The 18,162-nt window shown below is 36.2% G+C and overlaps 2 protein-coding genes and 1 pseudogene across 2 annotated transcripts; all 3 read left to right on the forward strand.

The window, feature by feature from the left end:
* The first annotated feature begins 8,324 nt into the window (after window positions 1-8,324).
* Window positions 8,325-9,701, forward strand: LOC125188120 (uncharacterized). Its single transcript, XM_048084864.1, has 3 exons — window positions 8,325-8,846; window positions 8,922-9,524; window positions 9,594-9,701. Exons 1-3 carry the CDS (start codon window positions 8,325-8,327, stop codon window positions 9,699-9,701), a joined length of 1,233 nt encoding a protein of 410 aa, XP_047940821.1.
* Window positions 9,702-11,020: 1,319 nt separating this feature from the next.
* Window positions 11,021-12,471, forward strand: LOC148926963 (uncharacterized; annotated as a pseudogene).
* Window positions 12,472-13,933: 1,462 nt separating this feature from the next.
* On the forward strand, window positions 13,934-15,212 carry LOC148926964 (uncharacterized). The gene is made up of 3 exons (XM_089059314.1): window positions 13,934-14,452; window positions 14,537-15,022; window positions 15,090-15,212. The coding sequence occupies exons 1-3, from the start codon at window positions 13,934-13,936 to the stop codon at window positions 15,210-15,212; spliced, it is 1,128 nt and encodes a 375-aa protein (XP_088915440.1).
* Window positions 15,213-18,162: the final 2,950 nt, after the last annotated feature.

The raw sequence follows: 18,162 nt of genomic DNA on the forward strand, positions 1-18,162 counted from the left end.
CAACATCGTTAAATTATGTAGCATCCTTTTGTAATTGTTAAGCAATTTTATGAGAAAGCCGAGTTACAAAATTTCAAAATATATTTCAAATAAACTGAAAAACAAACTTATGATAAAGTGCATCTTATATAAGCTTTCAATTTACCAGCTATTTTGAATAATCTTCGGCATTTGAATAGCATGTCGAATAAATGAGAGATTCGTCGATAAAAAAAAAAAAGAAAAACAAAAGAAAAACTAAACTTAGAAATTTCAAATTCAGGTCTAATGCACTTTTTGGTTTTCAATACTATCATTCTTTAAATTTTGTTAATTAGTAACGCTAATAGTGATTAATGCAAACAGTGAATGTTAATATTTTATCAGTCACAAGTAAATGGAGATTAAATCAATTGCATGCTTGCAATTCCCACCCTTTTAATGCCACCTTCTCTAGTCATGGTAATTAAGCATTTACTATGGAATGTCGAATCTAGTAATTGATTTTAAAAGTAATTGAAAATGGAGTGGAATTTGATGGGACAAGAGACTCTTGGCTGAATTTTCATGCCCTTATAATTAGAGACTATCTGCATCAAAACCACTCAGCAAGTTCCTATTTTTCTATTACAAGATATATTGGAGATAAGGTAATTCTCGGCTAATTCATATCTTGTTCATTCATTTAGATAGTTTCTTGCTTTTTACTTAATTGAATAATTGGGAAATATGAAGTTGAGTATGTATGATTTCAAATACCAAATTTGTGAACTCATTTATTTTGTTTCTGGAATAAGACAGACTACAGAAATTATGTTGTCACTTGAAAGATTATTTGGCTAATGAAATTGTCTCAACTGTTACAGAAACAGAATGTCTAAGCTTCCTGAGGAACTGAAGTTCCATATCAAAGTCGTAATAAATAAAGAGAAGACGAAGGTACTATTTGCAGAAGCCAGTGGTCATTTTACGGAAGTGTTGTTAACCTTCCTAGCTATGCCGTTCTCAAAGATAATTGAAGTCCTTGAGAAGCACTATGGAGACGAGGCACCTGTTATTGGAAGCTTGAACACTCTCTATAAAGGTGCAGCAAATCTTCACATCGACTATTTCTGTGAAGAGTATAGTAGAAAATCACTGATCAATTTAACTGGTTTTGATAATGATTTGTCTCGTTTGAGGCTTAATTGCGGCACTCATACAACAAGTTCCAACAGCTCTTGGAGATCTTACACTGGTGGTGTATCTTCTTTCATAATCACCGATGATCTCTCTATGTTTCCTATTGTGGATGTCTCCATCGTTGAAATTCTCAGCACTCTCGGCATTGCTATGGAAGATATGCACGACTTAGAGACGAGAAATTTGATATTTGGATTGAAGGAGGTGATTTATCAATATGCATATGTATCTTTTTTTTTAAATAATCACCTTTCAAATATTTATATCCTTTTTCTTTGATTAGATCATAGCTCTCCTGTTGGAAACAAAGAGTAGAGTAAAGCAAGAAGAAGGAAATAAACGTAGCCTTTGTGTATTAGAAGAATGACTCAAAAGACTTATTTATTCCATTGAAATGAGGTGCTATTTATAGGCACTCTACACAATAAAAATGCAACTGCTAAACTGAATATAGCTAAGAAATAGGACCACTACGAAAACAGAAAATAGCTAAACATTAGGAATTTTGAAAACTAACAAAGACTAAGTCTAGATAAGTCTTGAGCTGTGAATTAATGAGTCAACGATCTTCATTCAACACTCCCCCTTGATTCATAATTGCACACTCCGAGCATATTTCTGAACTTGATGTGCTTCTCCGAAGACAACGACTTGGTGAAAATATCAGCCAAGTTCTCAAGGCTGCTGCAAAACTTCAAAGAGATGACCCCTTCATTAATCAAATCTCTTATGAAGTGAAACTTAATATCGATGTGCTTCGTTCTCTCGTGCATAACTGGATTCTTTGCAATCGCAACAGCTGATTGATTATCACAGAAAATTCCAGTAGCCTCCTTCTGCTCCTGCTCGAAATCAGCCAATAACCTTCTCAACCACACTCCTTGACAAGCTGAAGAAGTAGCAGCCACATACTCTGCTTCTGCAGTCGAAAGCGCTGTTACTCCTTGCTTCTTCGAACTCCATGTCACAGCTCCAGACCCAAGATTGAACACGAAGCCTGAAGTACTTCGCCTATCATCCACCGAACCTGCCCAATCACTGTCCGTGAACCCAACCAACTCAAAATCAGCAACATTTGAGTACCAAATACCAAAATTTTGAGTTCCAGCTATGTAGCGAAGAATCCTTTTTGCAGCTCCAAAATGTTGACATGTTGGATTGTGCATAAATCTGGAAACCATACCAACGGCAAAGGCAATATCGGGCCTCGTATGCGTTAAATAAATCAAACCTCCAACTAGACTCCGAAAGCTTACTGCATCAGCTTCCTCCGTACCATCTTTGAGTTGCAACTTTTCATTCATATTCATGGGAGTAACTGCAGCTCTGCAATTCGTCATGTTGAAGCGTTTGAGAAGATCCTCGGCATACTTTTTCTGGAAAACGAACACTCCATCTTCTCCTTGCTTAATTTCCAATCCAAGAAAATAATTAAGCAAACCCAAATCTGTCATCTCAAACATATTCATCATACTCTCTTTGAACTCAGTAACAAGAGAGTTAGAAGATCCCATATATATTATATCATCAACATATACACAAACAAGGAGCAAGCTACCATTACTTCCCTTCTTTGCATACAATGTAGGCTCGTTAGCACTTCGTTCAAATCCATCTCGCTGGAAAAACGAATCCAGCTTGCTGTACCACGCTCGCGGAGCCTGCTTCAAGCCATATAAAGCTTTCTTCAACCTGTAGACCTTATCCTCCATGCCTTCAACAACGAATCCTTCCGGCTGCACGACATAGACTTCCTCCTCCAAGTCTCCGTTCAGAAACGCAGACTTGACATCAAGTTGATAGATAGGCCACTTAAGATGTGCAGCCAAAGCCAAGAACATTCTCACGGTTTCGAAGCGAGCAACCGGAGAGAACGTTTCCTCATAGTCGATGCCCTGCTTCTGCGCATAGCCCTTGACAACCAAACGAGCCTTGTGTTTCTGCACACTCCCATCTGCATTATACTTCGTCTTGAACACCCACTTCAAGCCAATTGCACTCTTATTTTCCGGCAAGTCTTCCAGCATCCAAGTTCCATTCTTTTCAATTGCTGCAATCTCCTCATTCATTGCATTCTGCCACTTCTCTTCTCCAGCAGCATCATGGAACCGATTTGGATCCGCAACCATAAGAGCAAAAGTACATCTTTCATAAAGTTCAGTTAGAGACCTATAGCCTCGTGGAGGGGGTGTTTCGAGAGATGAACAACTACTTAATGAAGGTGGTGTATTTAAGTTTGGAGGATTTATAGGGCTGGTATGAGGCGTATTTGGAGGAGTAGTATTTGGTGAGTTTATGGGGTTGTTTTGTGGTGAATTCGGAGGGCTGCTGTGCGGCGAATTCACACCAGAATCTGCATCACTCGTGTCCAGCGGGAAGAGAGTATATGGGTCATCTTGCTTGCTCTCCCAATCCCAGCCAGCATCTTCATGAAAAACAACGTCTCTGCTGATAATAACTTTTCCACTAGGAGGTTTATATAGCTTGTATGCTTTAGATTGAGAAGAGTACCCAATGAAGATACACTTTTCAGATTTCTCGTCAAGCTTTCGACGATGTTGAGAGCTCACCAAAGCATAAGCTACGCATCCAAAAAACCTTTAGATTGCTCACCGTCGGCTTCGTACCTCCCCAAGCTTCATATGGTGTGCGATTTTGAACAGCTTTTGTAGGAGATAAATTCAGCAAGAATACGGCAGTAGCAACAGCTTCTGCCCACAAGGAGTTGGGGAGATGCTTCGCCTTCAACATGCTTCTCGCCATCTCTACAACGGTGCGATTTTTCCTCTCCGCCACACCATTCTGCTCCGGCGTATATGGTGTTGTCAACTCTCTGCGTATTCCATTAGTCTCGCAAAAATGATTAAATTCATTAGAGCAAAACTCACCACCCCTATCTGTACGAAGAACCTTGATGCTCTTCTCACTTTGTTTCTCCATCATAGCCTTGAAATTCTTGAAGTTCTCAAAGGCTTCGGATTTATTTTTCATAAAATAAACCCAACTCATGCGACTATAATCATCGGTAATTAGAAAGAAATACCGACTTCCACCAATCGACTCTGTATTTATAGGCCCGCACAAATCAGCATGAATGAGCTCAAGACAATTAGAAGCTCTCCACGATACACCACTAGGAAAGGATTTCCTCCTCTGTTTCCCATAGATACATCCTTCACATAAATCAAAATCATCAATTTTAGGCAGCCCATGAACCATACCTTTCTCACGAAGAAGCTTTAATCCATTGGTGTTGAGATGCCCATATCGTAAATGCCACAGCCTCGACGCCTCTTGCGTGCTAGAAACAAGAGCGTATTTCTCCACATTTGATATTCGCAGCGGAAACATTCTATTCTCCATCATGCAAACCTTTGCAATGATTTGCCCAGATTTTTTTTCTTTGATGACACATAAACGATCATCAAACACCACCATATATCCAGTAGATATCAATTGCCCAACACTCAATAAATTATGTGCCAAGTGTGGAATAAAATAGACATCATAAATGAGTTTGGTGTTACCATGGCCATCATTTACTGCAACAGTACCTTTCCCCTCAACTTGAATAGATTTGTCATCACCTAGCCTGACTTGAATCTTGCGAGATTCATCGAGCTCTTTGAACATCTCCTTGTTGGAACACATGTGATTCGAGCAACCACTATCCACGAACCACACATCATTCGGCACATCCACGACGTCTGCAACCGCCATGAATAACTTGTTATCATTCGCCTCTTCTTGGACGCAATTTGCTTGTTTTTCCTTCGACCAACAATCTGCTTTCACGTGCCCATATTTGCCGCAATTATGACACTGAATTTGGCTCTTGTCACCTTGCTGTCCACCAAAATATTGCTTTGCATCAGATCGACCGCCACGATCTCGACCTTGGCCACGTCCGCGACCTCGGAAACCTCCTCTGCCTCGTCCTCTTGCCGTAGAGAACTCCTTCCGATTGGAGAATTCACCTTTCACTTGAAAAGCTTTTTCATCAGACTTTTCAAACGATCGGTTAATCCTTGACTCATGAGCTTGAAGAGATCCCATCAGTTCTTCAAATGAAAAAACCGATAGGTCCTTTGATTCTTCAATTGCAGCTACAACATGATCAAACTTTGGAGTCAAGCTTCTGAGCACCTTCTCAACGATGGTCTGATCCGTGATCTTATCTCCACAAGATCGCATTTGACTGACTGTTGCTATTGCCCTCGACAAAAAATCAGCCACAGATTCTCCATTCTTCATGATCAGCGTTTCAAAGTCACGTCGAAGTGATTGCAATCTCACGACGATGACTTTTGAATCTCCCTTGAATTCTTTCTGCAAAGTTGACCAAGCTTGCTTCGAGGTGGTCGCCGTTGCAATTCTGGAGAAGACGCTATCGTGCACCGCTTGCTGGATGATCGCCAACGCCTTCGAGTCTTTCTTCTTGTTCTCCCGCAATTTGTTCGCCTCGTCGGGATCTGCATATCCCTGCTCCACGAAGTCCCATAGATCTTGAGACCTCAGTAGAGTCTGCATCCGAATACTCCAGTATTCATAGCCTTCTCCTTTGAAGACTGGAATGAGTGGTTGTGTAGCACTCATCGAACTTCCGTTGCTGGCCATCGTAATTGAACCCAGCTCTAGATACCACAAATGTTGGAAACAAAGAGTAGAGTAAAGCAAGAAGAAGGAAATAAACGTAGCCTTTGTGTATTAGAAGAATGACTCAAAAGACTTATTTATTCCATTGAAATGAGGTGCTATTTATAGGCACTCTACACAATAAAAATGCAACTGCTAAACTGAATATAGCTAAGAAATAGGACCACTACGAAAACAGAAAATAGCTAAACATTAGGAATTTTGAAAACTAACAAAGACTAAGTCTAGATAAGTCTTGAGCTGTGAATTAATGAGTCAACGATCTTCATTCAACATCTCCTGGATGAATAATGGATTTTGTCGAATCCGTTCACTGGACTTATTTTCCCTGAGAGAAGGATTTTAGCAACAAAGTTTCATGTTTTATTACATTGGAGTGACAAGGTTGCCTTGTTTAGTAAACCATGGAATTTCATCTTGAAAGTCATGCTTCCAAAATCTACAAACAAGTTTCTTTTTGCTCAGGCAAACGGTGATTTTGTAAATTATCTTTTTTCCATGCTCAGTATGTCTTTCGGAAAAGTTGATTGGTATCTGACCAGTTGCACTGGTCTCAAAAGTATGGCTAGTTTGATAGCTAATGATTCTGAGAAAATGAAAAAGAACATGTCCAAAGAAAATCAAAGGCAAGCTTATGTTGTGCAGTCAGGAATGTATATAGTACGAGACGACTTGACTGTTTCACCGTTGGGAGTAACATCAGGTGTTTCTCTTATCAAAGAGTTGGAGATCTCTATGTCTGATGTAAAAGAAGTAGAGTTGCAAGTTGGGACTGAAGAGGTAAGGTTTGTCTGTGTTTGGATAATGAAGTTGTTGAGATGTTATCTGATACACTGGTGGTTTGGTGCAGGCTTTATGCATAATGGAAGCGACTCTTACATCGACAACTGTTCTGACAGAAGGCCTCGTGAGGCTCTACTTGAGGAAACAACGAATGAACAAGAAGTTCGAGTCGAGGAGGCATTGATTATATCATTTCCTGAGGCGATGATGTTTGTTCCATTGCACATTCTGAAAGCTCTTCTCAGTTTTTTGTCTCTTTTAAGTAATCAAACTTGTTTATCTCTGTTATGGGCTGAAAACATTGGAATTTGATGGTGTTTATCTAGCTAAAAGCATTGTATTTTGATGGTGTTTGTGTGGTCCTCTAAATTGAACAACTACACTATAGTGGAAATTCATGCGGAAATGAAAAGTTCATACGTGTGACGGTGTGAATTTTCAGATTCTAAATAACTAGGGCATGCATTTTGTAAGAATTCTATGTTGGAATGAAGAAATCAATTAAGAGACAATTAAGGAATCAATACAAAATTCTAGGAAAATGATTTTTTTTATTTATTTCAGGATTATTATGGATTATGTTGAATAAATTTCGAGTTAATAGTTCTCCCCAATTTCTTCTACGCTAAGAGCATCCACAATGGATGCCCGATCTCACGTCCGATCGGCCATCGGGCTCGGGCATGATCGGGCATCCATTGCAAGTCTCGGGCATGCCCGAGGACGACCGAGAGTTCGGTCGCGCCCCATCTCTAGCCCGATCCATCAGGCGTGGGATCGGGCACCCATTGCAGGCCGATGCCCGACCATTTTCTGTTTTTTTTTTAATTATTTAAACCCTAATTAAACCACTATAAATACTCCGTTTTTCTTCACTTTTCACACACCAAATCTTTCACTTTTAAAACCTAGTTTGTTTTTTTTTTTTAATTTAGTATTTTAGTTTTAATGTAGTTTTTTTTAGCTAAGTATGATGTCGTTTCACTTTTAAATTAAGTAATGTAGGTTTTTTTTTTTTTTTTTTTTTTTTTTTGCATTTGTGGGGTTTAATATAATATATTTTGGTATTTTAGTTTAATTAAAAACAAAATTAAAAAATAATGATTTAAAATTTAAATGAAAAGTGGATAAGAGATAGGGCATGTTGATGTGGCAACTACTAGGGCTCTCACTAAGGCTTTCACTAGAGCATCCATTGTGGATGCTCTAAGTACTATTGAATCTTGACCAATAATGACGTAAATGTGCATTATTCGAGGGAAATTATTAACTCAAATTAAATCAGTTATTAAATTTGATTAATGCATTATGCAGAGTTACTATGTAATCTGTGTTTAATGAGGATGAAAGTATATACCATGATTAATGCAACTATTTCATTTCCAACACTCACGTGTAACTGATTGTGATAAGAGTAATATTTGAATAGAATTTGGTGGGACAAGAGACCTTACAAATCTGGACTATCTTGGTCGACTTGAAAAAACACTATTTGAAAGTTGCCATTTTTACATATTGAAAATCAGGTAACTCTTGAATTATTCATCATTTTTTTGTGTTGTGCTCCAAACTGATATTAAATGGAAGATATATTTAATTGCTTTTTCATTGAATAATTGACAAATAGGAATATAAGTAAGTTTGTGATTTCAATTGCTTTGTTTCTGGAATATGTTGATATAGCCATTCTGAATATTTTCCTCACGAATAAAACAAACTGCAGAATGTCTGAGGCTGAGGAAGTGAAGATGCATATCAAGGTTGTGATAAATAAGGAGAAAACGAAGGTACTATTTGCAGAAGCTGACAGCGATTTCACGGACGTGTTGCTAAGCTTCCTACTTCTTCCATTGGGAACAATTGTGGAAGTCCTTGAGAAGCACTACGGAGACAAGGCGCCTGTCATTGGAAGCTTGAACACTCTCTACAGAGGTGCAAAAAATCTTGATCTCATCCATTTTCTTGGAGAGGATGTCAAGAAAGAGCTGATCAATTCAACACTTTTTGATAGTGAATTGTGTAAACTGAGACTTAACATTCGCGGAACTCAGCTCACAAATTCCAGTAATGGGGAATCATATGAAGGAGTTTTCACTAAGAGTGCAGCTTCTTTCATAATCACCGAAAAACTCTTTGTAATTCCTAGTGTGTTCGGCTCCATCGTTGAAACTCTCAGCACTCTCGGCATTGCTGTGGAAGATATGGATGGCACGGAAACAAGAAATGTGACATTTGGTTTGAATGAGGTAATTGATTCATCATACATTTGATCTTTCTTTGAACTAACCCTTTCAATATTGATGCCTTTTTGTTTTGTTTAGATTATAGGTCTGCTTAAGGAATCATTGATTTCCATGGACCCACTCACTGCCCTCTTTTTCCCTCGGAAACTGATTGAACCAACAGTGGGGCATGTTTCGTTGCATCAAGTGTTCCCGGAGGACATTCTTAGGAACCCGAAGATTATGACCTTGAAAGTCATGCTTCAAAAATCTACAAACAAGTTTCTATTTGCTCAGGCAAATGCTGATTTTGTAAATTTTCTTTTTAACAATCTCACCATTTCCTTAGGAAGAGTTGGGTGGTTTCTATGCTCTAACACTGGTCTCAAGAAAATGGATAATTTGCATGTTAGCGTGTCTAGTAATATTGATAGCATGTATCTGAAATGTAACAAAGAATTGCTGATCAATCCCGATCCTACTAGTATCAATCTTTCTGGAAAGGAGGCCAATGAGTATTGTTATCTAAATATGGGAGGGAGTGAAAGTCAATCTTATGTTGAGGGTTCAAGAATGTATATGGTAAGTGATGACTTGACAGTTGCACCGTTGGGGGTAACCTCGGGTCTTTCTGTTATCAACCAGTTGAAGATCTCTTTATCTGATGTAGAAGAAGTAAAGCTGAAAGTTGGGCTGAAAGAGGTAAGATTGATCATGTTTAGTATTTCCTTTCAATAACATGGTATCCAATACATGTGATATTTGGTGCAGGCTTTAAACATACTGAAAGCGTCTCTAACGTCGACCACAGCTTTGACAGATGGCCTCATCAAGCCCTTTTTGAAGGAACAACTTATCAAGCCCTTGTTGAAGAAATAAACTAAATGAGAAATACTGAAAGCGTCTCTAACGTCGACCACAGCTTTGACAGATGGTCTCATCAAGCCCTTTTTAAAGGAACAACTTATCAAGCCCTTGTTGAAGAAATAAACTAAATGAGAACAATAGTTGGGGTCAAAGAGATATTTTCATCAATGTGTGTCTTCGTGAGATGTTTGTTTCTGCCCACACTCACGGCTAGCTCAATTGGTCTTATGTTCCATTTATCATTTTTGAATATTTTGAAGTAAGTGTTGTCCTTATTAACAACTTGTTTGTGCTTGTTATGGTAGCTCATAACATTTGATTTTGTTTAACTATATGTCTTGTCCCACCTAATTCCGTTTATATTTCAACTACTTAAAATTTTCAACATCCCTAGTCACTAAAAGCGTCTCTAAGGAGAATAAGTGTACAAAAATACGAATGTTCTATTTACCTGGTCAAAAAAAGAAATATTTCCTTCTAAAATGTGACACATGCGTTCTAAGGAGAATAAGTGTACAAAAATACAAATGTTCTATTTACCTTGTCAAAAAAAGAAATATTTCCTTCTAAAATGTGATACATTCTAAACGGGAAAAATATAAAGAAAATGTAATTATTTTCTTAAATAAAAAAGTAGTACAAAATGCATTCCGAAACATAATTTCAAATACTTTTCCCTTGAAGAATGATTTCTCGTAAAGACAAATATAGTAGTTATAAATACTTAACCTTGTTTAACAGCTATAACGGTGACGGTGATTAATCCAAACAATGAATGTTTAATTTTTATCACTCCCGAGTAAATGGAAATTAAAGCAATTGCATGCTTGTGATTCTCACCCTTGTAAAGCAACCATGATCTGTCAGTGTGAACATTCTAAATGTAATTACAAAATTTAACCTAAAACCAAGTAACTAATTAATGATGGTAGTGTATGCAAAACTCGAACATTGGATTCTGTACCAAAATCAACAAGAATATCTTGGGAACCAAAAGCTAGCCTTGTGACCTAGTTATTGATTCTGATAAAAGTAAATGAAAGAGGGAGTGGAATTTGGTGGGACAACTCTTGGTTAATTTTGATACATTTATAAGTCCGGACTATTTGCATCACTCCACTCATCAAGTTTTTTACAAGATTCTACACATAAATTGTAAGCAAGGTAATTCTTTAACTTTATCATCCTGTTTATTTAAAGGTTTTTGAATAAAAGTTGTTAGAAAACTGTACTCCAACTTCAACAATTAGGCATTGCTTCTTCTCTTGCAATTTTAGCTTTTCGAACTGATATAACTAATCTGAAATTTCTTCGCTTTTCCAACAAACAGAATGTCTGAGGCCGAGGAAGTTCAGTTCCATATCAAGTTTGTGATAAATGAGTCGAAGACGAAGGTACTATTCGCAGAAGGTGGTAGTGATTTCGCAGACTTGTTGCTAAGCTTCCTAGCTATGCCATTGGGAACGGTTGTGGAAGTCCTCGAGAAGCACTATGGAGACAAGGCCCCTTCTATTGGATGCTTGAACACTCTCTACAAATCTGCAAAAAATCTTGATATCATCCATTTCCAAGAAGAGGATGACAGGATCAATTCAACAAATTTTGATAGACAATTGTCTAGATTGAGACTCTCTACTCAGCCCAAAAGTGAAGCTACTTTCATAATCTCTGATGATTTTCGTGTGTTTCCTATTGTGGAAGGCTCCATCATTCAAACCCTCAGAAAGATTGGCATTGCTGTGGAAGATATGGATGGCGTAGAGACAAGAAATGTGACATTTGGACTGAATGAGGTGACACATCATCATATATTTGATCTAGTTTTTGCTATAGCCACCTTTCAAATCTATACTCATATTGTACTTCCTTTTTTGTTTCAATTAGATTATATCTCTACTGAAGGAATCATTGATTTCCTTGAATCCGCTCACTGCCCTCATCTTCCCCGGGAGACGGAAGATTGCACCGATAGACGGGCGTTTTTTTGTTACGCGAGTTTAAAAAAAAGGCCAATCTTCGTTACCCAAAGAGTATGATCTTGAAAGTCATACTTCAAAAATCAACAAATAAGTTTTTGTTTGCTCAAGCAGATGGTGTTTTTGTTAATTTTCTTTTTTCCATTCTCACTATTTCTTTAGGAAGAGTTAAGTGGTGTTTAGGCAGTCACTATGATCTCAATGCTATAGAGAATTTGCATAGGATTGTAGCTGATTCTTTTGATGACAGTATTCTGAAATGTTCAAGTAGTGAAAATGAGTTCTGTATTCTAAATATTGGCGAGATTGGATGCCAATCGTATGTTAATGGAGCGAGAATGTATATGGTAAGCAAAGACTTGACTGTTGCACCGTTGGGGGTAACGGTGAGTCTTTCTGTTATCAATGAGCTGAAGATCTCTATGTCTGATATAAAAGAAGTAGAGGTGCAAGTTGGTTTGGAGGAGGTAAGATGGTTATGTTTGGATAATGCAGCCTTTGATACAATTCTACTAGCTACTTACTTTTCATGTTGTACTTAACAAATAGACATCTTGTTTATTTCCTTTCAGTTATATGGTATCCAATACACATTCTCGTTGTGGCAGGCTTTGTGCATACTAAAGGAAGCTCTTACATCGACTACTGCTTTGACAGATGGCCTCATCGAGTCCTTCTTGGAGAAACAAGGATTGAGGCAGTACGAATCAGAATCGGAGAGGCAGCCGTACGAATCAGAATCGGAGGAGCAGATGGAATCGGAATCAGTATTGGTGGAGTGGAGCAGCAGTTGTAATTGGGATTAGAGGTTAAATCTAGCTATAAATTTCTGATTCAGATGGGATTTTGATGCAACTTGGGTGAATCTTGCTCAAAACAAATTATTTTTGTGTAACTTGCTACATGGATGAATCTTGCTCAAAATGTCTTTTTATGATGTGGATCTCTGTCAGGAATTCGATGTGGTAAGGAACGATTTTGAGCTCATTTATGTGTACATGGATAAAAGTACTAGTACTCTAGTATAGATTTGTTTTATATTGCTTGATTCGGACTGAAAGAGAGAGGATTGGAGACATGCAAATAATAACCCCTTTTTTTTGCTAACATTATGGAATGTAGCAATTCATTTTGTTCATGTGTAGACTGCATCTGGCGTCGTTGACACTAAAAATATAGTACAGTTATTGTTAACAATAATTTGGACCTCAAATATCGGTTTCCTGCCACTGATCTCATGTGTGTAACTTCATTAAATTATGTAGCATCCTTTTGTAATTGTAAAGTAATTTTATGAAAAAGCAGAGTTACAAAATTTTAAAATATATTTCAAATAAATTGAATCTCAAACCGAAAAACAAACTTATGATAAAGTGCATCTTATATAAACTTTCAATTTACCAGCTCTTTTGAATAATCTTCGGCATTTGAATAGCATGTCGAATAAATGAGAGATTCGTCGATAAAAAAAAGAAAAACCAAAAAAAAACTAAACTTAGAAATTTCAAATTCAGGTCTAATGCACTTTTAGGTTTTCAATACTATCATTCTTTAAATTTTGTTAATTAGTAACGCTAATAGTGATTAATGCAACAGTGAATGTTAAAAATTTATCGGTCACACGTAAATGGAGATTAAATCAATTGCATGCTTGCAATTCCCACCCTTTTAATGCCACCTTCTCTATTCATAGTAAATTTTAATTAGGCAATTACTATAGAATGTTGAATCTAGTAATTGATTTTAAAAGTAATTGAAAATGGAGTGGAATTTGATTGGACAAGAGACTCTTGGCTGAATTTTCATGCCCTTATAATTAGTGACTATCTGCATAAAACCACTCAGCAAGTTTCTATTTTTCTCTTACAAGATATATATACATATTGGAGATAAGGTAAGTCTCGGCCAATTATTATCTTCTTCATTCTTTTTTGCTGTTTTACTGTTCATCAATTAGTTAATTAGTTGTGCTTCCATCTTCAACAATTAGGTTTTGCTTCTCCTGGATTTGTGGCTTTTCAAACTGAGATCAAGTGGAACATATTAAAAATTCCATCTTCCTTTCCTTTTGTATTTTCTTGCTTTTTCATCCACTAATTGAAAAATGTGAAGTTCATGAGTATGTATGATTTCATTGAGTGTGATTTCATTTGTTGTGTTCTGGAATAAGGCTTCAAAAACGTAATCTATATATGTATTCACTTCAAAGATTATTTGGCCTAATAAAAAGATCTTAATTGTAGAATATCTCACTGTTACAGAAATAGAATGTCTAAGCCTCAGGAACTGAAGTTCAATATCAAAGTTGTGATAAATAAAGAGAAGAAGAAGGTACTATTTGCAGAAGCCAGTGCTCATTTTACAGACGTGTTGTTAACCTTCCTAGTTCTGCCATTGACAAAGATTATAGAAGTCCTTAAGAAGCACTACCCATACAAGGCGCCTGTTATCGGAAGCTTGAACACTCTCTACAAAGCTGCAGCAAATCTTTCTATCGACCATTTCCATGGAGAGAGTCTTAAGAAACACCTGATCAGTTCACCATATTTTGATGATGAATTGTCTGGTCTGGGACTTACTTATGGTGCTCAGACCAGCAGTTTTAGTTCTGGGAGATCATATCGAGCCGTTTTCACTGATGGTGCATCTTCTTTCATAATCACTGACGATCTTCGTGTGTTGCCTATTGTGGGATGCTCCATCATTGAGACTCTCAGCTCTCTTGGCATTGCTATTGAAGATATGGATGCCATGGAGACAAGAATTGTGACATTTGGACTGAATGAGGTGATTCATCAATCATCGTACATTTGATCATTCTTTGAAATTGCCATCTTTCAAGTATTGATTCTCTCTTTTTGTTTTGGTTAGATCATAGCTCTTCTGAAGGAATCGTTGATTTCGTCAAATCCTCTCACTGCCTTCATTTTCCCGGGGAAACAGGTGATTGTAGAAACTAAGAGGGCTGTTTTGTTACATCCGAAGGACGCTTTTATGACCTCAAAGAATATGATGTTGAAAGTCCTGCTTCAAAAATCTACAAACAAGTTTCTTTTTGCTCAGGCAAATGGCAATTTCATAGATTTTCTTTTCTTCATGCTCACCATTTCTTTAGCCAGAGTTAATTGCTATCTGGGCAAGAATATTGCTAGTTTGCAATATAAGGGCAAAAGCTTGCTAAGCAAGTGCAAACATGATGGAACACGATCTTTCGTCTGTCCATTGGGAATGTATATTGTACGAGATGACTTGTCTGTTTCACCGTTGGGGATAACCTCGGGTATTTCTGCTGTCAAGGAGTTTAAGATCTCTTTGTCTGATATAAAAGAAGTAAAGCTGCAAGTTGGACTGGATGAGGTAAGATTGGTTACGTTTGGACTATACGTCTTTGCATTCGTTTGAATGGGCGTTGTTGTTGGTGCAGGGTTTGAGCATACTAAAAGCGTCTCTTACGTCAACCACTGCTTTGACAAATGGCCTAATCAAGCCCTTCTTGAGTAAACAAGAAATGGACATCAAACCCTGCTTGAAACAAGAAATGGAGTAGCAGTTCGAGTTGATGATGTTTGATTAAACCAATCGATCATCTTGTCTTGATGTGGTTTTTGGTGTTGGCTTTTTGGTGTTGGCTTGTAGCACAACTTTTTTATGCTTATATTTAATAAGTCTAGTTGAAAACGTTTGATTCTGAATTTTAAAGAAACCTGCTATATTACCTAGTACTCGTATGGATTAATCTTATGGTCATAAAAATCATGAATATTAATCTAAAAACAAGCACAAATTTGGGCACTGAATGCTCAACCATAATTTTGTTTTCTGATGAGGTTTAATCTCCATGTTTGTTTTAAAAATGCGTTGTTTAAACTATTCTAAATCCATCTTTGCATTTCCGCCTGATTAGTCCAATTAGTTTTATTTGATGAGCCATATATAATTTGATTTAGTTGGAATCATCAATTGTTGGACCAACACGATCAAAATATTCATAAATTTAGGGTTTAGGTCTTGGTTCATGATATTAGCAATCATTTACTTTATTTTAATGTAACTAACTTGGGTTACTCACCAATAATAAGGTGATGTTTGGTTTCTTGGGTTGTACCATGATATGATCTAGGATTAAGTTAGTGAGATTATTTTAGTGATATCATCTAGGATTAAGTTAGTGAAATTATTTTAGTTGGATAGGGATAGTTATGACTATTTATCACATGATTATATACGATTCAGTTATAAGATTTAATCTCATGAATCAAACACAGTATATAATCTCAATATATAATCTTACAAACTTAACAAACCCGAAGCATACCTACGTGTCAGTTAGTATGTAGTTTTATAAATCATGCAAATTTTCATTTATTTCAATCATATAATTATCGTTGTAAATTTTTTAGCATTTTTAGTTTATTCATAAATAAATTTAATTAGAATATGTAAGAAGGAAATATTTTAAAAGAATGTTATTGAAAAATAGTTAGAATTTATGAACAATATAATTCAAGTGTTTCTTTGATTTTTGAACGTTGTAATTGAAGTGTTTTAACTTTTTCTAAGTGTTAAATTCATAAATATTACATGGCCCATTATGGCCATTAAGAAAGTGCTGTAATAGTCCAGGCCCAAAACGTAGTTTTTGATCCAAACTTTATTGCAACACTCCTTACTCCGTAATTCTTACCATTGCCTTATGCATATTAATACTCCATTCCATAGTAGTGGATGCATTTTTTTCAGCACGAAGATTAAAAAAAAGTGTGTAATGTATTAAATAAAAAGATAATAAAATAGGAGAGATGAAAAAATGGATAGAAAAAAAGTAAAAGAGAGAAAAATAAGTGAAAAGAAATATGTTACTTTTACTAAAAAAAGAAATGATTTCACTACTATGGAACTAACCAAAATGGTAAAATGACTCAACTATTATAGAACGGAGAGAGTATATGGCAGCATTAATGCGTATCATTAATTAGAGTCATATCATATATTCAATCTCGTGCTACAATATGGCACGAAACATGCATGCAATAATATTTTAAACACAAAAATGCGATATAGTACATTTTTTAAGTTGTAGATGAGTTTCTGCAGATTGCATTTTAGTTATAGGCAAATTACATTTTATATTGTTAAGTTTTGCATTTCACATAAATTATCTAATGCAAAATAAATTATATATAAATACCCATATATAAAATGTAAATTAAACAGTCTATATATAAAATGCAAAACTCAACAATAAAAAATACGTATAATATGTCTATAATTAAAATGCAATTTGTTGAAATCCATCTACTGCTTCTATAAATTTATATAGCATTTTTAGTGTTTATAATATTGCATGTTTTGTGCCACGTAGTTGCTCGAGATTGAATGCACATTATAACTTTAAAATTAATTATTTTTTAAGCACATCCCTTCTGATAAGGAAGCAATGCATTTCAAATTTTGACTTCTATTTCATCCCTTCTGATAAGGAAGCAATGCATTTCAAATTTTGACTTCTATTTCTAAATTAACTAAGCAAAATAACTGTCAGTAGTATACTTTTCCAAACAAAAAGGACATGGACCTCATGAAAACCTTGACTAAAATATTTTTCTTCTTCACTCTATACTATTGAATCTTGACCACTATTGACGTAAATGCGCATATGTAACATTATTTGAGACAAATTATAAACTCAAACTAAATCAGTTATTAAATTTGGTTAATATAACATGCAGAGTTACTATGGGTTTTTATGAGGTGAAAAAATATATCAAGAGTTTCTTGTCCCACCGAATTCCGTTCATCTTTAACGTTCACCGAATTTAATTAGGACCCATAAAATTCCTGCTGATTTGGCTGGAGTTGGTTTTGATGCATGGTGGTAGTTGTTGTGACTGATGAAATCTAGTAACTGATTCTGATACAATTAAATAAAGGGTTTTTGGCTTTTTAAACCAAAACCTTTCCCCGAATTCCGGTTTTTCCCATGAACTATGAGATTTGTTTTTAAAACCACGAACTTTCATTTTGTTAGGATTTTCCCCTGGCGGGTCAACGACGAAACCCGGGTTGTCTACATGTCAATTTTAATCCTATTTGTCATTAAATTGATTACTTGGATACTATTTGGCACAATAATACATACAATCACAATTATTACATAACAAATGACAACTTTTGGATAAACAAAACACAACTTTAACATTTTGAATTATGCTATTCAGGTCGGAAATGTGCTATTTGGGTCGGGTTGGGAAAATCCTGACGAAATGAAAGTTCGTGGTTTTTAAAACAAATCTCATAGTTCATGGGAAAAACCGGAATTCGAGAAAAGATTTTGGTTTAAAAAGCCAAAAACCCTTAAATAAAAGTGGGAGTGGAATTTGGAGGGACAAGAGAGTCTTGGTTAAATTCCATGCCCTTATAAATCCAAACTATCTGCATCAAACTACTCATGAAGTTTCTTACAGGAGTACATACATATTGGAAGCAAGGTAATTCTT

Source organism: Salvia hispanica, chromosome 5 (genome assembly GCF_029641045.1).
Source record: "Salvia hispanica isolate PSC_SH4W2 chromosome 5, Shi_PSC_v1, whole genome shotgun sequence".
NCBI lineage: Eukaryota > Viridiplantae > Streptophyta > Magnoliopsida > Lamiales > Lamiaceae > Salvia > Salvia hispanica.